Raw genomic sequence first — 23,716 nt, 5'->3', positions numbered from 1 at the left:
GAAACTAGATTTTAAGTTGCTTTCTTTGCTTTTTAAAATAAAAGTAAAAAAAACCTATTTTGCAGTTATTTAAGACATAAAAAAAGTTGCAAAAATAGTACAAAGCATTTTTTTTGTGTGTAGAAAATTTGATGAGGAACAGAAATTTGCATGATCTTAAAATGTTTCCCAACAGACTATTTATTATATTGCAAGTGAGGAAAAAACAGAAATGATAACAGTGGAAAAATTGGGCAACACTTTGACAGGGTGATAATGTAAGTGACAGGGGCACACAGATATTGGATACAGTATTAGCTAGGTTGTGTTCTGGCTGAGGCATGACTTCAGTTAATCATGGAGAAACATTAAACAGACCAAAAATGAGGCATATTCTAAAAACACAGGAGTGGGTGGTGATAGATCCCTAAAAAATGCCAACATTATAAAAGACAAAGGCTACGGACAAGTTCCAGACTAAAGGAAACTAAGGAGACGTGGCAGTTAAATGTAATACCTGTGCCTAGTCCGGGTCCAGTATTATAGGAGGAAATACTATAATGAATATTAGGACAATATTGGAATGTAGATGGTAGATTAGATAAACATGTATTAGTATAAACTTATAAAGTTGATTCATGTGTTTATATAAGAGAATGTCCCTATTCTTAGGAACCAGGCATTGACTATTTGGGGATAAAGGACCATGATGTATATTGTTAAAGGGTTCAGGAAAAAATTAGGGATGGCTAGAGACAGCTAGCCAGCCAGCCATAAGAGATAGCATATGATAAAACAAATGGGATAAAATGAAATGTTAGCAGTAGACAAACCTAAGTAAAAGGGTATATGGAAGTTCCTTGTACTATTTGCATGTTTTTGTAAGTTTAAAATTATTTTCAAATAATACATCTAAAAAATTCTCATGTATTCATCCAGATTCCTCAAATGTTAAATTTTAAGTTGTAATATACTTTAATGATGTCCAAGTGGGAATAAGGAGAATAAGAGTAGCCTTTGGGAAGGATGGATTGGTTAAAGCTTTTTAGTATATGTGCCGCCGAAGTGAGCATGCTTAAAGCTTTTTAAACTTTCGTTCATGATGCTCCTCCTTTGAGCTCTAACTGCTTATTATTCTTTGATAGAGGATTGGTAGGCAAATATAGCATCAAGCCAGGTGGGAAGGTTTGAAGAGAGTGGGTCATTTGTAGGGGAGCCCTAAACATGTCTTGTGCAGTTCTGAGCTCTGGCTAATGGACCCAGCATCTGTAGATTGACGTCCGAGTTATTCGGAACGTTCTGAAGCAACTGGACCCTGAAGTGTCTGACTGTGGGGCTGTATTTCCTGGAGACAGTTTTGGTCATAGAGATGAACTTTGTCATCTAAAGTTTTAAAAACTTTTAGTATAACATTTACATCTAGTTTTTATTTCATTGTCTCTGAACTGAGAGGATTTATCTAGTTTTACTTCCTAAATATAAGAGGTTCTAAAGTTTTTCAGCTCAAGTTGGAATATTTGCATTTCTATTTAGTACTGATAATAATAGCTTTTTCCCTTACAAGACTTCTGATTTGAATGTGGAAAGAGTGTCACCTTGTGGTAATCGGAGTAATAGCTAGAAAAATGTTAGTTGATAAGGATTCCTGGGGTGAAATTTTATAAATCATTGCCAAAATAAAAAATACATTATATAGATTTTAATTATGAAGTGGCTGAAAATCCCAAATAATTTTTTTAGCTGTATAGCTTGTATCCCCAGTTTTTCGAAATGAAAAGTTTACATACGGAAATATTATAAGAATAGTATAGTTAGCCCTCACTGCTGAGCTTTGATAATTGTTAACATTTTACAGTGTTCTGTGTATTCTGTGTGTTTAGCAGTTCACAGTAAGTTGTAGACCTTATGATACTTAATTGCTAAATATTTCTACATGCAACTCCTAAACAGTCTCCTTACAACCACAGCAGTGTCATCATATCTAGTAAAATTAGTCATAATTCTTTAGTATCATCTAGTAGCCCATATTCAAATTTTTAATATTTTTTTTTATAGGAACCAGGATCCAACAAGTTTCATGCATTACGTGTAATCGTTACATCTCCATAGTCTGATGGGAGTTAATTTTTTTTCCTACAGAATTCTAACGTTTGGGATTGATGCTAAGCCGCCCCTTGATGTAGAGGACTTAGTGACAGGGAATACTGTTAATTGAGAAATTGAGATCTTCTGTAGAATGTTTTGGCAACCATCATCATAGTCAATTTGAGAACTTTTTCATCACACCAGAAAGAAACTTTGTACCCATTAGTAGTCACTTCTCATTAACTACAAAGTGATCCTGAGTTTGGAATTAATGGACAGGATTTTTAAACAGCTGTCATTAACTGTGCTCAAGATGTAGAGGAAAATATACTTGTAATGAATTAACAAATAGAAAACGTCAGCAGAGAAATAAAAACTGTAGAAAAGGACATAGGAGGTATTCCAGAATTGAACATTTTAATAGCTAATATATAAATTTTACTGACTCATTTAAATGGCAAATTTGAGGTGTAGAAGAGCCAGTGGACTTGAAAATCGATTAGTAGACAACACCAATCTGAAAGGCAGAAAAAAGATTGGAGGGCAAAACAACTAGAGCATCCGTGATCTGTGGGGCAGTATCACAAGGCATATCATGTAGTTTGAGTCCCAGACAACCTTCCCGATGACAACAGTGCCATACTGCGTAGACTTGGCCCACAGTGCTTTTTAGTTGTACTTGGATTTAGCATCTAAGCTAGAAAGATCTGATATAAAGACTTATTCAGTAAGTATTGTTAAGACTTCTAGTTCAAGATGATGGCCTGTGGTTACACACGTATTTCCCCTCTCTCCCAAAGTCTTAGGGATGTGGCAGGAGAAGTTAGAATTGTAAAAGTTACAATGAACCTAAAGCAAAGATAGAAAATAGGAAAGTTCCTTCCCATCAATAGATCAATTTGGAGTAATTTCTGGAATATATAAAGCAGATGGAATTGGGGATGTGGAGAAATCAATAGAAAAACCCAGAGTCCAAGAAAACACCGAAGGTCTGAATAAGTATGTTTTTAGCGAAACTTTGGGGACAGGAGTGCTAAAACTTCTACCTCGGGAGTCTCAGGGACCAGAACCAGCAGCAGTTTTCGGCTGTGGTATAAAGGATTCCCAGAGGCCTTGTACCAATCTCTTCTCTGTAGGGTGCTGGCTCTGGTGTTTGCCTCCAGACTGCTGCTGAACTCAGACTCTTTTCTAATTAAGGTCAGGAATATGGTGTCAGAGCTTTAGTATCAGAAAGAGAAGTGAAGGCATACCTGAAGTGACCACAGGCTGCTGTCATCTCAAAGAGAAGACCACACAAAGGGAAAAGCATTTTGACCCAGCACGCGTGAGTGTGTACAGATATACACCTCTCTATTGCCTTAGTTGAAGCCATATAGCCATCCCCCTTTTGTGTGTAGGCAGAGCTTTTAGCCATTTATTATAGTAAAAGGAGAGGCCTGTGGATAAAAAAATGACTTCCATAGTTGTTGAGAAACATGCAGAAGTCAGTAGTATTAATTATTTTTGTCCTATATAAGTAAGGAAAACCAACCTGGACTTATTAGACATTTTATTATCTTAAAAGAGCTTAAAAGGGAAACAGCAGAAAAAAGCAGCTTACTAAGCCCAAGCAGATAAAGTTAATGATTTCACTACTAATCCAGGAAACCAAAGCTGAGTATTGTCTAGAATAGTGGCACCAGTGAGATCTCAGGTTTGGCTTAGGCATTGTATTCTTCAGTTACAGTGACTTTATAACCACTTAATATTTGCAAAGTGATGCTCTGCACACGCTTGCAGTTAAGGATAACACTTTTCCTGTCCTCAGTAGTTCCTGAAATTGGGATATTACACTGGTCTTACACTTTGACATGGAACACTAATGACAGTGGTAAGCAAGGGTGACTTGAGATTAGAGAAGTAGCAAAAGGAAATACAGTTGTATAATTCTGTGGTGAAAAAAGTCTTAAAGGCAGTACTGGGAAGTCATAAAGGAAAAAAGTCCCTTATTTGACTATAATTTAAACTTTCAATTCAGCAAAAGTACCATAAATAAATGACACTGGGAGAAATATTTGTAACAGATCAACTATATATAGAGATTCTATACATCAATAAGAGTAGGACATTCTATTATCTAAATAAAACGTATGACTAGATAAGTCAGGAAAAGACTCAAAAAGATGCTTGACTTCACTAAAAAAGCAAAAACAAGATGCCAATTTTTACTTAGCAGATGTGAAAAATTAAAATGATTGATAACATGTAAGAAGAGAAAAGGGCCCTCTCATATCATATACTGTTAGGAGTATGGATTGCTGCAGCCTTTTTGAAGTATTGATCATATTTTTTAAAGAACAACAGTGATCTGGCAATCCAATTCCAGAAATCTGCTCTTCAGAAACATTCTCGCAAATTTACAAAGGAATACATGTATATGGATACTCATTGCAGAATTACTGGTTACCACAAAAACTTGGAAACTATAAGAGGTCTAGATAATAACCCATGTGCATAATACATCCCTACTATGGCTGCCATTTCACCAGTAAAGTTTAAATAAGGCAGCTCTATGTGTACAGGCACAGACATGCCATAGATGATAAAAAGCAAGTCACAGAATAGAGTATGAGCTATGTATGTTACTTCTATAATTAAAAACTAAAAATTTTAAATATAATATTACACTTATGCTAGCCAGGCACAGTAATGTGCCTTAAATTCTGTTTTCACTGTTTCTGTACAACAAATTCTAGAACTTGATGACTTCTCAAAAAAAATTTCGCATTCTTGATCTAGAAGCTTCTAATGGATTGACTTAGATCCTATTGATAGTTTCATATGGGCCTTCATCACTTCTTCCCCTCTTAGAAATGTGCTCTTCAATAGTATCTGAACAATTGTATAAAGCCACTCATGGTGTTTATAGCAAAAATTGGAACCATTCTAACTTCATTAATAGAAGATTGCTATTAATATATTCAATTAATGGAATACTAACATGACTATCAAAATGGGGGCTGCAGATCTGTATTTATTTTCTCAGTAAACACAGATGTTCATTACTTACTGCTAAGTAGAAAGGCTCATGAAGCAGTTTAATAGTATAATCCCATTTTTTGTTTTAAAAAATATATACACATATGAAATAGGGAAAGATATATGCCCAATCCAAATTATGGGTAATTTATTTTTGTTACCCTTTTCTGCTTTCCAGACTTTTTTTGTGAGCACACATTATAAGGGGAAAGAGTAATATCCACTTTTCTTTTGGAGGGGGGATGGAAAAATTTTTTTTAAAGTAAAATAAAAATTAAAAATAAACAAAAATAACAGTGGTAAATGGTTCATTTGAAACTCATCTGTGCCCTCTTCCTACATCAGGATTTCTAGTTTGGGGATAAAGCTGTGGCCTGGTGGCTGGCTGTACCACCTGCCTCTCTCCCCTGCCCCCAAAGTGTAATAGTGTAACTGATTGGTTAGTCTTGTCCTTTCCCTTCCTTTAATAATTGCATCTGGTGTCCATTGGAGGCACTTGACCAGATGTAAGAGTCTGACCGAGCACTGGGAATCAATAGGAAAGGATGCTTGCATACTTTTCATCATTTTACCATCCCCAGGGGTCATAGGTTGTTGCTTGGGTCATAAGTACCCATGGTAGCTGCCTAATAACATGAGCGATGGGTATATAACTGGATCCAGAGTGAGGGCCTGGTTGATCTTGATTTGTCGGGGATGGTAGGTCTTGGTGGTGAAAGGATTCTGAACCCCACTGTTAAATACGGCAACACCTAGAATTGTTCAGAGCAAAGTCAATCTGATAACAATGAGAATAGCAATGTACCTGGTTTCTAGAATAAAAATAACATTGTATAAAATTGAGTTATAATTTGTAATTTTAAAATGAGATCGTAGTAATAGTTCTGTTATTTGATAGAATTTAATGCTATTTTTGAGTTGAAGACAGTAGATGGCAGTGTCCCTCACTAGAAAAACTGAGACAAAAAAGGAAACTGTATTTAGAGGCTCCAGAGTTGAAAACTTATGATGCCCTTTTGTGTGACCATTATTTGGGTTAAGCTAGTTTTCAAAACAGGGAATGTAAGCACAAGCTCCTTTGCTTCAAGGAGGAAAGCCTATTGTCATTGAATACTTTACGTTGCAAGTGATTTGTAAAATGCAGTTATAATTTATAAAGTTTAAATCAAATTCCCTAGAGACAATCGTAGTGTACTTTATTTTGCTTAAATATGCCCACTGGCTGCCAGTTTCCTTTCTTATTTAAAAGGAATAATAAGATGTGGTAATAATAAATACGTAGCAATGGATGTAGAAGAATGTCCTTTTAAGAATAGTAATTATATGAATTGTGTGGCTTTGAATGTAGAGGTTGGTAAAGAGAAAAGGATAAGAACAAAAGAAGTGAATGAAATTTGGGATTGATCAGTTTAAGATGGCCATGTGGCTTAAAATGTCAACTGAGAATCAAGACATTAGATGTTAAAAGTGAACTGTAGTAAGATGTTTGCTGTCACTTGTCTTGTGTGAATTATCTAAAGATAAATAGATATGTCTTTCGTGAAGAGAAGAAAAGGAAAACTATTTTCAGCAAAGGAAGAGAAATTACACATTTTTGTTTACCTGTTTTAATTTTAAATTTCTTGCTGTATAAGTGTATATAGTGTAAATGGAAGGTGTAATCCCTAGTGTTTTCAACACCAGAAATATTTCAGTTTTCATTCCTACTCTTTATAGATATGTCTGATAATATCACCAAGACCTTGAATTTGTCCACATGTAGGTCATATGGAGCCAAGTTTCCAAGCTGGTTCCAGAGTAATCCTTGCCTCTGGAGATATGGATCATGGTGTTAGACTCATCTATTCACCTTGGTGTCCACTTTGTTCTTAACCAAATTGGATGACCTGTTTGATCCTTAGTTTCCAGGTTAAATTAGGTCTGTAACTTATTACAGTGTGTAAAGTAAGTTATGCTTGCATAAATACTTTAGATTAATAACCCTAGTGATTAAAAGTTCACATTTTAACAGAAGTCGGTGTATTGATTGGTTGTGAGCCAACAATATGCGTTTCTAACAACTGACTTTATTTAACTTTGTTTCAGAATTAAAACAGGAAGGAAGAAATCCAAAAATTGTGATTTAAACTTGATAATTTCCTTAGAAAGTAATACTGGGTAATACTTGATATATTAACAATCCTTTTTTCTTTTAAAGTTTTGTAATAAAAATAAAAAGGTTTTGGACAGGGTGACTTTTTTCAAATGTCATATTTAAGTACCTCTTCTATTTATATTATTATTCCTTTTAAATATAGTTTTAAGAATAAATAGTTTAACTTTTGTGATCTTTTCAGATACAGTTAAAAAACTCCAGGACCAAAAACATGACATGGAAAGAGAAATCAAGACACTTCACAGGAGACTTCGGGTAGGAAAAATTTTCATGTATTATCTCATTAGCATATTTTCTGAACATTGAGTGTAAGGTAGTCATTAACTGTGTTATTATTCATGTTAAGCTTCAGATACAGTTATAATATTGACCCCACTGGCCTTGAGAGCAAATGCCATAATTTCAGATTGGAACCAGTGCTAAATTCTGGATAGAAGAATGTACTAGTAATTATGAGTGGTAATTTTCAGAAGATATTTAAGAAGGAAGTGTTATATTTTGGAAAGAAAGTTTATTAGGTCTCGATTTTAAAGTATTCCATACTAAGCTGTTTTCATACGTGTTTTCTGTCTTCTGTGCATTTGACCAACTTGCTTATAGCAGTGCCACTCTGATGCAGAGGGTGGGGGAAGCTAATCTCATAGTCTGGATCATGCTTCAGTTACTCAGGTTGCCTTCATGGTGTCAGAACATTGCTTTGGGGTGGTGGACCCCGGGCTTGGGAGTGGGCAGCTGTGGCTGTGGCAGAGGTGATGCACTGGGGAGGCTTCCCCTCCCAGCCACACCTGCATCCTTCATGGCTTTGGGAAGCAGTGGACTTTACAGTTCCTTAGCTCCCTTTTGTCTCTTTTATGATTTTGTCTGCCTAGGTTAAGTTTGGTGTTTTTCTTCTGACTTCCTCTTCCTCTTCCTTTACTTTTGATTCTTTTTTTCTGTTAGTTTTTGATGTCAAGATATTTATAGTGTTTCACTATAAAATCTTGCAGTATGGTTAATGCGTACTATCTTCTTGAACTTTTCAGAGGTAAAGTGCTATAAATTTTGGACGATGCGTTTATTTTCATAAGACTTACTTTGAAACTTTCATGAGGAAAGGAGGCTTGACATTACCATCATTAATGTTTATTGATCACTCTTTGCTAGATTTTTTAGTAGACCGATAGCTAGAAAATCTTTTCCTCATTAAGAACAAGTTCAACAAAATGTGATGTATATACGTGCCTTACTGTTGAATTGTACACCTGAAACTTACTGGATTTCGTTAACCAATATCACCATAATAAAAATTAAAAAATAAACATGCACCAAAAACCAAAATAAAAAAAATAAACTAGAAAAAAAGAACAAGTTCAATAATAATAATTGTGTTACCTGTTAGCTATAGGTAATAGCAATCTCTGGGGTTTAAAAGAAATTTACCATCATTTGGGACAGTGCATTACAGCAACTTAATTATAAATATATTTTAATGTTTTAAAATAAATCTTTATTGCTCTCTTTTAGAAATAAAAATTTAGTTTTTTAATATAGGAAGAATCTGCGGAATGGCGGCAGTTTCAAGCTGATCTCCAGACTGCAGTAGTCATTGCAAATGACATTAAATCTGAAGCCCAAGAGGAGATTGGTGATCTAAAGCGCCGGTTACATGAGGCTCAAGAAAAAAACGAGAAACTCACAAAAGAATTGGAGGAAATAAAGTCACGCAAGTATGTTTTGAGAATCCAGTTGTGTACTCATGTTTCAGTAGAGAACACTTAAATCTCAGTTTTGTCATGTGATATTATGGAAAGGATGTGGGGTTTGACACTGGTGTGACTGAGTTTGGATCTAGTGAAAGTCAACTTTTCTAGCCTCAGTTTATGACACCTGTGAAATAGCACAGTCTATGTGCATCTCTCAGTTGTTGTCAGTGTCCATGATCAACATCTCTGGAGCAGGCCAGAATGGTCCCTGGCACAGAATATATTATGGTTTTCTCCTTTCCTCTATCCCTGCATTCCAGCCCTGTGACTTACCTTTAGATTGTAGCCTTATGATTAAGAATGTGGACTCTGCAAGCAGACAGACTTGGCTCCCATCCAGCTCTGCCTCTTACTAGTTATGTGATCCTGGTCAGGGCCCTCGGTTTGTTCATCTTTAAAATGGAGACGATACTACTTGCTCTACAGTGTTGTTGTAGGACTTAGATGAGATATGCCTACACAGTGCTCAGGGCCATGTTAAGAATACTGTAGCTAGTATTATTAGAAACCCAAGTAAAGACTGCAAAATGAATTTCTTCCCATCACTTGAGGAGTTTTCAGTTGTTTTATGCTTATAACCACATAATCTCCACAGTAGTGTTTGTTTCCACATCTAACCTAGAGATCATTGGAAACACTTAAAAAGTATTAGGTGAGATGACATTTGCTATGTATTCAGAGTTCTTCAGTGAGACTCTTATCTATGAGTAGGGGAGAGTAGTTTGTATTTGAGGTTATTATTAGGAATTTGATTGTTCATTACTTTGAGTAATTCTTAAGTAGACATAGGAAAAAACAGAAAAATATTTAACAGGCTATCTTTGAAAAGCTATCATATTGTTCACCTAGCTCAAGCATATGGCCCATTGGACAGTATCACTCAACCATTTTTCTTTGGCTTCCTTAAGCAGAACATGGAATGAGGCACAGAAGATTATTGTTTCTTCAGTGGTATAAAATTCGTATTACATTACCCTTTTTTCTGTATATTAAATAAATTGTGTGTGTATCAGAAATGTGTTCTAAAATAACCTGAGTGACTGAAATTCTACTCTTAAATCATCATTCCTTTGGATCTTCAAATATTTTTAGTCTTTGAGACATATATTTAATGGAAGTACATCCTGAAAGCAGTAGCATCATAGAGCAGTGGTTCTCCCAAACTATTTTCATAATAGTACCGATATGTCGTTTGCTCTTTTCACTGTTGACTTTTGTACTAATAGCGAAAAGCAAATGTAAACTGTTAATGAATCAAGGTCTTGGCACCAGATTATACTCACAGTCAGTGTACTTACTCTTCTCTACTACACACTTGGATTTTAAAAATTTCATGTTTCACTTAAAGATATCCATGATGAAGCAGTAAATTATTAATATTACAAAAGCTTGGTCCTTGAGTATTTTCTTTTTAACGTTCTCTGTGATGAAAGGGGAAGTACACAAAAAGCGCTTCTGCATATACCCAAGTATGTAGTTGTTTGGAGGAAAGCACTGTGTGATTGTTTTAGTTTGAACTGTTTTCTTTTTTCATGGGACACCATTTTTGCTGAGACTGACAGACTAACTCTGGATATTCAAACTTTGGTATTAGGTGGATATTTCTTGAAAAAGATTAAGAGAGCCTATTCAAGGAAAACAACTGACAGTATTTGGTACCAGTGATAAAACGTGGGCTTTTTCTTGTGAAATAGAATTTTGAAAAATTTGTATCTGTCATTGCGAGTTTGGCAGCTTTACATATTTAAAGAGTTTTCTGATGAGATCATTGGTGATATTAACAAATGTGGCTTTTAAAAAATAAATTGTATAATGGCAGGCGTCAACATTTGGAAAATTTGGGTAATTCAGTGAGCCAATCAATATTTTCCCTGTGACCGACCGGCGCATGTTGTTACACAATTGTGTATGGGTAAAAGATCCTTTCAGAATACAAGATAGACCAGGGGATTTTAATGGACAGAGTAGAAAAATTCATTCATACAGGTTCAGAGTCCACATTGCAGCTTTTAAGAAACTACCACTTTTTGCATTTCGGTATCGTAGTATCAAGGAAAAATAGCCAAAGTTATCTAAAAAGCCATAGTTATCTAGTTTAATATCATTAAATTTTTCTTCCCTTTTCCAGCTACATACCTGTGCAAGGCCTGTGTTTTTTCATATTGCAGTAGGTTGAATACAGAAGAAATGAGAACCTAGCAGTGTTCTGTTAAGCCACACTTTAACAAGATATGCAGAAATACAAAAATGCTGCCATTCTTATCAGTATATTATGGTTTTTGAAAATAGTCATTTTTCATAAAGTTCTGAGTTTATTTTTATTTTTAGACAAATTAAATATTTCTTAGTTCTAAATTCCAGTATGGTAAATGTCAGTAGATATACAGAAAAGCTCTTTGGGGTCCTCAGTAATTTATAAGAGTGGAAATGGGGCTCTAAGACCAAAAAGTATGATAATCACTGTTGTAGATTCTTTATTAAAACTTCTGTGCATGAGACCCTATGGTATTTCTTGAGGCAGAAAACTATGTCAGAAGAGCCTAATGACCACTAAAGACAAATTTTTCTAAGGCTTAATTTCTGTCCACCTATAAACTTACTTGATAGTTATATGACATGTACAAATTCTGCAACTGAAATCTCATTCCGGATGAAAACTTTTGCGTTAGCTCAGTGAATTGAGCTGGCCAGAAATGAAGTGGAATTGATTTTTTTAGATGACTCATGATCCATCACACTCAGCATCTAGGAGACTCATGTTACTAATATGAGCCCAATCTTTTTCTTTGTAGAAATTCTATTTGGAGACTATAGCACTTTTTTTTTTTTTTTTTTAAGTATGGGCTTTGATTTAATTTATTTATATTTCCATGTCTATGCATGGCATATTAGGTAGAACCAGCATAGATAATGCATATGTACTAATGAATTCTCAGACTCTCCTGAGAGGGGGCCAGGCATTCTTAGCAGCCCAGAACCTCAAGATCCCCAGTTCTGAGTCAGGATCTTGGCCAGTCTGCCTCCCATTTTACTCCTAATTGATTACTTATGTCCTCACCTTACACTTACTCAGATGAAAATGGAAACTGTTGGTTACTTAACTTATTTAGGATAACCTGATATAAAAATTTTAATATTATTTCCTGGAATTTACCAAGCAAATGAGATTAGACCAGGTAATTTACTTATCTCAACCGATACTATTTTTTGTTTTAAACTGATACTTTTTAACACTATTCACTTGGGAGGGGAAAATGTATATTATCTAGTATATATATGTAAAAAATGCCCTGATTTCCATATTGTTTTCAGGCAAGAGGAGGAGCGAGGCCGGGTGTATAATTACATGAATGCTGTTGAGAGAGATTTGGCAGCCTTAAGGCAAGGGATGGGACTGAGTAGAAGGTCCTCCACTTCCTCTGAACCAACCCCTACAGTAAAAACCCTCATCAAATCCTTTGACAGTGCATCTCAAGGTAATTTCTTATACATTTGCCAAGAGCAGGCAGTCATGTTTACTTACCTTATGTTTTCTGGTCTAGTTTGATGTTCTTTGTTGTCTTACTGAGTCTCATCAAATTTCATGTGGTATTAATGAGTTAGTCTAACTATATGGTGAATTTTATGGTAAATTTTAACAGTCTTGATTTCAGACTTGAGCCTTACCCCATGTAGAGATATATTTTCACATATGCTGACTTTGAGTACCTTCTCAGCCTAAGAACTTCCAGCTGTATGACTTCAGCCCTATCTCTTTCTCTGAACTTTTTCAGACCTATATATTCAAATGCCTACTTACATTGACGCTCAGGTGTCTCCTGGACATCTTATAATGTTCAAAATCTAATCTTGTTCCTCACCTTCAGTCTTTCCTCTCTGTAAATGGCAGCACCATTCTACCCAGTTTTTAAGCCTTAAATCTAGGACTCTTCCTTCTTCTTTAAATCTTTTTTCCGTACCTCCACATCTAATCCATTAGCAAGACCTCTTGATCCAGCCTCCAACCTGCACACCTTTGCTCTGTCTACTATCCATCTCTAGTGGCATATTCAACTACTAGTGCACACCGCATCAGCTATTAATTTTCAGTAACCTCCTAATTAGCCTCCTGATTTTATTTCATGGTAGAAAGATCTTTTCTTGCTTAAAACCCTTTAATTGCTTTATTATAGTTAGAATGAACTTCATATCCTCAGATGCTCACCCTGTCTTCCTCTTACCTCAGTTGAACTGCTCTTCATCTGCCCTGTACGTTCTAGCTGCACTGCACTTCAGGTCCTGAAACAAGCAAGGCCTGGAAGAGAGCCTGGAAGCATGCCCTCCCCACCTTCAAATGTCCGTCTCCTTTTCATCTTTCTAACCTCAACTCTGCAAAAAGGAAAGGGATGTAGTTTTTTAAAATGACTAATTGCAATGTGTCCTACAGCTTAAATTTTCATGTAGAAATTCTTCAAACTTCATGATAGTAGGCTTTATTCTAATTTAAGAGTAGAGTTTCTTTGACTAAAAATCAGAACAAAAGTCAGTTGTATACTTATACATACTGTTGTTAAGTACAGACATTTTGGAGTACAGTTAGGCAGTATCTTCCAATTTAAAATGCCATATTCATAGACCTCGAAGTTCTTACACATGATACTGGCACAAGTGTATAAAGATAGATAAATGTACAGAGTTTTCAGTATATTGTCTGAAAAAATGGAAAATCTGGAAATCGCTTAAGTGTACATTAAAAGGGTTAATGCATTAATACAGTGTGTAGAATACTGTGCATCTTTTTAATAAGGATGAAGTAAATCTCAAAGTTAGAATAAGTTTACAGTCTTTATAGCAAGTCGCAGACCAATATTACATAGTGTAATCTCATTTTGCTTTTTAGAGTATATATTTTCTTTCTTTTTTTAAATTTCTTCATCCTTTATTGTGCTTGGCACAATGCCAAACACACAATTAATGGTGAATATATATTCATGGATTAGCTCAATAGTTATATTTTGCCTTTTCTTGAATTAGAATGTAAGCTCTTTTTTATTCTTTCTTTTTTAATTTCCCCTAACCCTTCTCCAGTCTGGCAGTTTACCAGTTTGTTTTCTCCGTCTGTGAGTCTGTTTTCTTTTAGTTTGTTTGTTTCTTTTGTTTCTTAGATTCTGCATATAAGTAAAATCATATGGTATTTATCCTTCGCTGTCTAATAACTTATTTCACTCAGCATAATACCCTCTAGGTCCATCTATGTCATTGCAAATGGTAAGATTTCATTTTTAATAGCTGAGTAATATTCCATTGGATATATGTGCTGTAACTACTTTATCCAGTCATCTGTTGGTGGGCATTTAGGTTGCTTCCATATCTTGGCCGTTGTGAGTGTTCCTTCCGTGAACATGGGATATAAGCTATAATTAAGACAACTGCCTTTATTAGATTGTAAAGAAATGTTTTTAAATTACAATAGCATGTTATTGACCAGAAAACGTACTTCCCTGCTTAAAACCTGTAATGCCTTCCCATTGACCTGAGCATAAACTGCAAAACCTTTCCCAAGGTTTACAGGGTCCTAATGTACATAGTTATTTTCATTGAAAGTACAAAAAAAGATGCACTCGGAACTACTGTTAGTGTCTACTTCTGTGTAATATAAGATGAAAGAGGACTTTAAAAAATACATATACTTCTAAAATGAAGTAATAATGAAATGTCTACACTAAAATTGTGTAGTTATTCAAAGTATTAGTAAAACTGGCTTAAATGCAAAAAGATAAAAGATAATCTGCTTCTATGCTGATCTTTTTTAAAAAATAATATTTTATAATGAAATACATCTAAATGACTCAGAAATTTCATTCCTAGTTATATACATAAAATAAGTGAACATAAGTATTCAAATACTTGTGCGTAAATATTCGTAGCAGCACTATTCACAGTAGCCAAAGGTAGAAACAACTTGAATGTCCATCAGCTGAATGGTTAAACAATGCAATATGGCCATATGATGGAATATTATTCGGTCATAAGAAGGAATGAAATACTGCTGTATACTGCCATGAGGATAAACCTTGAAAACATGCTAAGTGAAAGAAGCCAGACACAAAAAGCCACATTCTGTAAGATTCCATTTATATGAAATATGCAGACTAGGTAAATCCATAGGTCAGAGAGCAGTTAGATGGGTGCTAGGGGCTGATGAGAGAGGTAGATGGTAGTGACTGCTTAATAGGTACTAATGATCCTTTTGTGATGAAATGTTCTGTAACTAGATTGAAGTAGTGATAGTTGCTCCATATCGTGTATGTCCTAAATGCCATGGAACTGTACATTTAAAAATGGCAAACTATATATTATGTGAATTTTATCTAAAAAATATATCTAAAAATAACAGTTCTAAATATAAGTACTTGGCTATATAAAAAGGTCTGCTGTGATCTTCATTTGCCCTATATAATGTGCCTGCTTTCCTTTTTCGTGTCCTGTTTTGATTTTAATTTAGCTTCAAGTGAATAACCATTTTTATGCAGCCTCTACCAGAATCTGTGCTAAGCCTAAGTATTTAAAAGTGAATAATTATGGATCCTACTTTTGAACAGTTCAGTCTAGAAAGGGAGATTGACAGGTGAGCAAATAATTACACATCCATGCATTAAATGCAAACCGGAAAATACATGTGAAGTGAAGTGATGACCTCCACAAGGGGAGATGAGCAAAGATGAGCGGGAGCCCAGCTTTCCTTTGTTTAATACACAGTTAGTGAACATCCAGTGCGAACCAGACTTCTCACCTGATGTTAACAGAAATACTCTTCTTTGGATTTTTTTGTACTTGAATTTCATTGATTTACGGAGCACTTTAACCTTAGGTTAACTAATTTAGCAAAAACTAAATGACTGGTTTAACTAGGGTTGGAAATAAACACAACTACACTGGGGAGCAAACAGTCTGCCTGCTGGTGGTAGAAGCACCAGCTGCTGGGCAAGCATGGCTGTGAGTAGTCAATGAGGTTAGGCACTGGTCTAGACAGTTTCCAGGGGAGCTAAGAGTGTTGGTTAATCTGGTGAACCCTTAAGGGGAGACCAGGAACGAAAGCTTCCACTGTACCGTGATGTATTAATTATGTACTTGTTTGTTTGTTGTTTTTCTAGTACCAAACCCTACTGCAGCTGCAATTCCTCGAACACCTTTGAGTCCAAGTCCTATGAAAACTCCTCCTGCGGCAGCTGTCTCCCCTATGCAGGTAAGTGCCTGAGACCTCGGAGGCTCTGGGTACCTCAGCATCTTAAAGATAATCCTCTCAAAAGTCATTTATACTTATGTCAAGGGGGCAAATAACTACTGTGTGAGGGATATAGTTGGGATTTTTTTCCTAAAATACTGGACTATCCTTAATTGAGATAAATTATCTAAATGTAAGTTGTGTTATTCTTCTGAAAATCTGTAATAATAATGATAGCTAACAACTATTGAACACTTACTATGTGTTCTACACCAGCAGGCCCCAACCTTTTTTGGCATCAGGGACCAGTGCTCCTATGAGAATCTACTGCTTGATGATCTGAGGTGGAGCTGAGGCAGTGATGCTAGTGCTGGAGGGTGGCCACAAGTGTAGATGAGGCTTTCTTTGCTCACTCACCTCCTGCCGTGTGCGGCCTGGTTGGGACCCCTGTTCTATACTGTAGTAGTTGCTTTATAATGTTAACTCATTTAATCCTCACAACTCTGTTGGGTATTAGGTACTATTCTTATTCCTGGTTTTCACTTCTGGGAATTGAGGCCTATAAGGGTAAGCAACTTGCTACGGGTTGTACAGTTAAGAAGTGGTAAAGCTGGGATTTGAACCTGGGTAGAGTGGCTTCAGAGACCACACTTTTACCCACTACACTAAGATACCTCTCTAGAATATGTAGTTGGCATGTCTTAGCCTCTGCTACATAGCAGATCACTTCAAAACAGTGGCTTAAAACAGCAATTTTATTATTTTTTACATTTCTCTGGGTTGACTAGGAAGTTCTTTGCTGGCTTTTCCTGGGCTCATTGCAGCAGCTGTACTTAGTCAGAGGGTGGCCCGGGCCTGGGCTGGCTGGGCTGGCTGGGCTGCTCACTCTAGTGGTCTTTCAGGCTCCTCAGAGCATGGTGTCTCAAGCTCCCAGAGAGTGAAAGTGGAAGTTAGCAAAGTATTGTGAAGACTGAGGTTTGGAATTTGGACCGTATCACTTTTATCCCATTCTTTTAGTCTAAGCAAGTCATAAGGCCAGCCCAGATTCAGAGTGATAGGCTCGGCACAGGACATGAATTTACAGCAGTATGTTTCAGTATGGGCCATTTTGTAGCAGTCCAGCACAGGGGTATTGCTGATTCATTTTAAATATGTTCCGGAAGGTGCTCTTCCTTGCCACTCTGGAAGTGCAGACCAGAGAAGCAGGGCAGATGGTTGTTACTCTGTAGTGGCTAAAAGGCCCTCTCATTATGCCCTTGCTAGTAAGCCACATTTGGAAAGAATGGCCAAGGAGGAGTTTTTCCACATAGGTGAGAGTAGCTGAGGAAAAATGGCCTAAAACCTATTACCCTATGATATAGGGTAGACTTGGCTGTACCCTTTCCCTAAAAAATCATGTTTGGGAGCATTTTCTTTCAGTGGAGGCTTTGGTGCTTGTTTAACTACTGATCATATATTTTGTGAGTGAACTTTTTCCTTTGTAAAGTTTAGGGTTAAAGTGTACTCCTTCTGCATTTGTAATGTTGCAAGTGAGTGGCTTTGCATTTATATTTATGTAGAAAACATTATAGTCTTAATTTAAAAGGAAAGCAAGGGAAATTCTTTATTTCGCCTGTAATGGGCTTTTTATATGATCTATTAATTGAACTTTCTAATGACTTAAAGATATAAATAAAAGCAAAGTAACAGTGCAAAATGTAATAAACTGAGTGTTTAAGTTTAATGTACAAGGCACTTTATAAGTCATTTTAGAGATAAGAGGCAAAAAAGCTCATTTCTCTATCTTGAAAAAAAATGAACAATTACAGGCCACGTTCAGTAGCTTTTCAGTATTTGGTTAGTTAGCACAGTGCTTCTCAAACCTAAGGGTGCATAAATATAACGTGGAGACATTTTAAACATGTAAATTCCCAGGACTCATCCCAGTGAATGAGAATCTCTGAGGAATAGGGCCCAAGACTGGGTAAGGGTACCCCCTGGGTAAGAATTCCACCTCCTTCTCTGAGGGAGTGATGGGTTAGATTGTTCGGCCATCTCAAGCAGTTAGAAAGCTGGACAAAACATAGGAAGTAGTTATGTTCAGACATCGTACAACAGATAGTACAAGACTGTGACCCATAAATAAACGTTAAGGAATAAGTTAAATCCTACTATGGCCTCCACTGTCTTGTTGACAGTTTCTAGATGGTGGTGCAGGGAGGATGAGCTCAGGTGGAGCAGGGAAGGGGAAACCAGTTGGATCTGAGGAAACACAGATTAGTGTTCAGGGAGAAGGAGAGTGCTAGAACGTGTGGTCAGAGTACCCGGGGGGAGGGAGCTATGCAGAAAAGGGGGTCTAGAACTATGCAGAGAGGTATCCTTGTGAGTCTTCACTTGAATGGCAGTCTGCACATGTGTAGAGTGACCCCTACAAGCTGGGCAAAGACAGTTCCCCAGGAAAGAACAAGTTGCTGTCAGATGCTTCTCATAGTTCACACAGGGCAAGTAATCATTCAAATTCCCACCAGCCACTGTAGAAAAACCTCTTTAAATACTTGGAACATTCATTAGAGACCCTCATGGGCCATATTGTAAAGTATAGCCCTGGTATAAACATTATTCTAGATCTGCCCTAAACGATCTTAAAAATAAGCCTCATAAGGACCAAAGAGATCCATAAGTAACCAAGCAGCCTGCGAAATGCTTCCTCATGATCCACACCCCTTGTTAGTCATGCCCTGTATAATCTGCTCCTCCAGAGTGTTGGTTAGACTTCATGACATGCTTCTGATGAATAGAATATTGCAGAAATGATGGGATGTCACAGGATAATGTTATGAAAAGATTAGCTTCTATCTTGAGTACTTCTCTTGGTATGTCTTAGATCTAGTCACTCCAGTGAAACGATTGGAAATTGAAATATGTAGCAATAAATTTAATGAAATATGTACAAGACTTGTTCAGTGAAAACTATAAAATATTACGGAGAGAAATTAAAGAGGTAATAAATGGAAAGATACATCATACTCATGGATTAGAAGACTTAATATTATTAATATCTTACCGTTTGCCCTCACATTAATCTGTATGTAAGTTCAGCACAATCACAGCTATAGTCCTAGCATGCTATTTTATAGAAATTGATAATATGATTTTGAATTCAAATGGAAATTTAGAGGACCTTGAATATCCAAAGCATCTGGGGGAGAAAAAGAAACATTTGGAAGACTCATACTACGTGATTTCTCTCTCTCTCTCTCTCTCTCTCTCTCTCTCTCTCTCTCTCTCTCTCTCTCTCTCTCTCTCTCTCTCGGATGAGACAACTCTTGGTTGACCTCACAGATTGCAAGGGTCTTGTCAGCTTACAATCCCTTATTTCTTCATTTTTTATGCCTACAGCACCTGGTCTTCCTAGGTGGTCTCCCATCCAAGTAGTAACCAGGCCCAACCCTGCTTATTAGCTTTCGAGATCAGATGGGATCGGGCTTATTCAGGGTAGCATGGCCGTAGAAATACTACTACTTGATTTTGGCGCTTAGAGTAATCAAAACAGTATGGTATTAACAAGAATTTAAATGTAGACATTAGATCAGTAGAATAGATGGAAGTCCAGAAATAGATCAGTTAGTTTTCAACAAAGGTGCCAAGTTAACTCAATGGGAGAAAGGTAGCCTTTTCACCAAAGGATTGTAGAATAACTGGCTATCCATGTTTTAAAAAAAAAAAATGCAACCCTTACATTTATAAAAATCAAAATTGTAGACCTGAGTATAAGAGCTAAAACTGCAGAACTTATAGATGAGAACATTAGAAAATCTTCAGTAACTTTCAAGAAGGCAAAGATTTCTTATTTAGGACACAAAAAAAGAATGAATCATAAAAAATTGATGCATTAGGCATCCAAATTTAAAACTTATTTGAAAGACATTAAGAAAATGAAAAGACAAGTTATCTGTCAAAAGACTTGTATTCAAAGAAGACTTATTTATATTCTCGGTTGTAGACAACCTAGTAAATAATAAAAGATTTGGAAAATTCATTCTCAATAGAAGATATGCAAATGGCCAAGAAACATAAGAAAAGATACTCAACATCATTGATCATTGGGGAAAAGAAAATTAAATCCACAGTGAAATTTCATTACACACCCTATAGAATGACTAAAGTTGAAAGACAGTATCCGGTGTTGGTAAGGATGTGGAGAAGCTGTACCACTCTCACATTTCTGCTGGGAATGTGAAATGTGTAGTTAGAATTAGCTAGATAAAAAAGGGGTAGGGAAAAGCTGAGGAAATAAGCCTGGGTAAAAGCACAGACGTGGTAAACAGCATGGTCTGTGTGGAAATAAGCAATTTGGTGGTATTTGAGCAATATGTAGAGGAGGCAGGAGATGAAGTGAAAGAACTGAGAGGTTTTAAGTATTGGGTACATACTTCTGGCTGCATGCAGAGGGATGTATGTATAAGACTGGATTGAGGAAGCCAGTGACAAAGCCTTTGTAGTAGTGCTAAGATGACAGGTCATATTGGGGCAGTTGTAGTAGTAGAGTTAAACAGGAGGAAGTGACAGAATTGAGATCTATTCGGAACCAGGGCATGAATTGAATGGCCAATAAAAGTACAGTGGGAGCATTTGCTAATTGGTATGTGATATTTAAGAATTTTCTTTAAACAAAATGAGATCATACTCAGAGAACCAGTGGTTTTCGGAGGTCAGTGATATGGGGTCAGAGAGGAGGAGGGAAGATACAACTGTAAAAGGGCCATAGGAGGGCTCCTCATGGTGATGGAAACATTCTGTATCTTGACTATGTCAGTGTCAGTATCCTGGTCGTGATATTATACTGTAGATTTACAAGATGTTATCTTCGGGGAAAACTGAGTACAGGGCACATGGATTTTTCTATATTGATTTTTAAAATTACAGTGTATTGGTCATATGGGGGGGAGATTTTCAACCTTCCTATTGTAGTACAGAAGGAATTATAATTTATAATTAAGTATTTACTCTCTGTAACTTTCTTTGTGAGTCTCAGCTCTAGATATAACATAACTTTGACACTGTTTATCTTATAATTTCAGAGACATTCCATAAGTGGACCAATCTCTACATCCAAACCACTGACAGCCCTGTCAGATAAGAGACCAAACTATGGGGAAATTCCTGTTCAAGGTACATTTCATATTTTGCAGTATTTCACTTTTGTTATTAATTCTTTTATTTTTACTTTTTTTTTCCCTAACTAAATTATTTTCTTTTTTCTTGACATTATTTAAACCAGGCTGGTATACATCTTTATCAGAAGTTTACTAATAATATGTGTTAATTACAAATGGGGAGACTAGTTATTAATAAATGCATCTTAGAAGACAGCTTTCTCGTAGCATCATGATAAGTAATAGAGAGTACACACACCATTGCTAAGCACTCCTTTCATAGTTCTTCCTGGGGTAGGGATTGTTATTTCCATTTTACAAGTACTGAATATGAGGTATCAGAAAGTTAAATATTTTAATGCAGATTAACACAGTTAATGGACAGTAGACCTGGGCAGCCTGACTCTGAAGCCCATTTTTTAAATATCTGTGCTCTGTACAGTTGTTTATAAGAAGAAACTGAGACTCCAGAAGATGAGGTCCAGCAATTCTTTTCTACACTTGTGAAGGTCCTTGCCCATTTTCCTATAGGTCTTTATGGTAGAGCCAGTGCCAAAACCCAAGTCTCCTTCATTTTGAGTTCAGGTCTCCTCTTACCCATGCTGCCTTTTTATATGTAGTGCTGAAGTACATTGGAAAATGGTTTGCGGCATTGACATGGTACTGTGAAAGGCTGTACTTCATTTGGGAGAGATGTGGAGATGCTAATCAGGTGTGCCTGTCAGTCAAGAGCCTGAGGTTCCCCTTAACTGATACAGGCCAGTTACCCCCACGCGTTGTTTTCTCGTGCATTCTCTCAGTTGTAGAAATTAGGTGTTAGGCTCTGCAGGTAAGGCTACAAGGTTTTGACAGGTGTGGGGAAGAAATAAGCAGACTTGTGAGAATTATTCCATTAAAGAATCTAGAAGACAGGCTCTATGGTCTCCAGGTACCACCAGTGCAGAAAGAGTTCAGTTTGGCAAGGAAACTGGCCCCATATCTATCTACCAATCTTGAGTGTCCAGATAAGCTGGTGGTACACACGTGTAGGGACAGTGGAAGGTGGTATCACTGCTGCTTTGCTTGCACAGAGTCTTTTCTCCTTGGTTTGTAGTTCATCAGTCATAACTTGAGGTCTTTTCTCTCCTTAGAAGGTCCTCTTGCTATGAGAACAATTAGTGGAAGGATTAAAGTGTCTCTCTTTATACCTTGACCTTATTCCTACCCTCATCTCCTAGATGGATTTGTCAAGAGTTATGTGTGTGTGTGGTGCTTAGATTGTTGTCCTCACATGTCCTGGCCGTTGAGTTCTTAGTTGCTGTTTGCTTGTCTCTAAATTGGGAATAATCACAAATACCTAGCTCATGGGATCCTTAAATCTCTCTCTTCCCAAGCTCTTGTAAACCCTGCAGTTGGACTTTCACCTTTATCATTGCATCAAGCTGCTTTCATTGAGGTTGCCAATGACGATATGTCACTACCCAGTCAGCACTCATCCCTAATCTGATGTGTATCGTCAGCAGTGTTTGGCTCTGTTGAGCACTCCCTCTTCCACAATGTTCTATTTTGGTTTCATGATGCCATACTCTTGCATCTTTTCCTTCCTCCTTGGCCACTGCTCTGTCTCCTGTGCTTGTTCCTTCTCCCTGACCAGTAAATGGTGGTGTGTCCCAGAGCTAATCCCCTAAGCCTGTCTTCTCTGTCTGTACTCACTCTGTTATTGTATCCTATCTGACGGCTTTAACTACTGTTTTTTTCCTGAGGACTGTCAAGTTTGTATTTCCACACTATCGTTCTCCTCTGTACTCTACAGTCACATATCCAGTTGCCTATTTGACATCGTCATTTTGAGGTCGAATACTCTCAGGCTGAGGTTGTCCAGGACAAGATTCCCACATTTACCAAACTTGTTCAGCCTGTAATCAATCTTGTCTTCTCTACCTCAGTTAGTGGCAGTTTCATCCTCCAGAAACTTTGGAGTCATTCATAACTCCCTTCTTTATCTCAGACCCCATATCTGAGACTTGTTTAGTTCTTGAGGAGACCCCACTGGTTCTACTTTCTGGTTCTACATCCAGAATAGGAGCATCGCTCTTTCCTCTGCTACCACCCACTTGGTCAAAGCCACCACCATCTCTCACCTGGATTCTGGCAAAAATTCCCAGCTTCTTCCCAGTCTTATTTTTCATCTTATAGCTAGTGTAATCTTGAAAAATATAAACTGGAACATGTTACTATACTCAGAACCCTCCACTGGCTCCTGTTTCTTTCATAAGAAAGGCTAGAGTTCTCTTAGTGGCCTCCAGACCCTCCCAGCCTGGCCTCAGTTGTCTCTCTAGCCTCATCACCTTTCTCTCTTGGTCACTTTGCCCAGTCACATGGGCTTCCTTGCTGTTCTGTGCACTCAGGCACACTCCTG

The 23,716-nt window shown here is 36.9% G+C and overlaps 1 protein-coding gene and 1 pseudogene across 3 annotated transcripts in view; one reads left to right on the top strand and one right to left on the bottom strand.

Moving 5' to 3' along the window:
• The window catches only part of SPECC1L (sperm antigen with calponin homology and coiled-coil domains 1 like), a 118,969-nt gene that overhangs the window by 46,087 nt on the left and 49,166 nt on the right, over positions 1-23,716 (top strand). For all 3 annotated transcript variants that reach the window (XM_016126126.2, XM_016126127.2, XM_016126128.2), the window contains exons 6-10: positions 7,419-7,492; positions 8,768-8,943; positions 12,292-12,455; positions 16,113-16,204; positions 21,244-21,334. In XM_016126126.2, coding sequence (XP_015981612.1) covers positions 7,419-7,492; positions 8,768-8,943; positions 12,292-12,455; positions 16,113-16,204; positions 21,244-21,334 — 597 coding nt within the window. The remainder of the gene's footprint in view (positions 1-7,418; positions 7,493-8,767; positions 8,944-12,291; positions 12,456-16,112; positions 16,205-21,243; positions 21,335-23,716) is intronic.
• Positions 19,553-19,674, bottom strand: LOC118603390 (annotated as a pseudogene).

This window comes from Rousettus aegyptiacus, unplaced genomic scaffold, assembly GCF_014176215.1.
Source record: "Rousettus aegyptiacus isolate mRouAeg1 unplaced genomic scaffold, mRouAeg1.p scaffold_m13_p_5, whole genome shotgun sequence".
In the NCBI taxonomy this organism is placed as follows: domain Eukaryota; kingdom Metazoa; phylum Chordata; class Mammalia; order Chiroptera; family Pteropodidae; genus Rousettus; species Rousettus aegyptiacus.
Note: the sequence above shows the minus strand (reverse complement) of the source record. Positions and strands in the feature narration are given on the sequence as shown.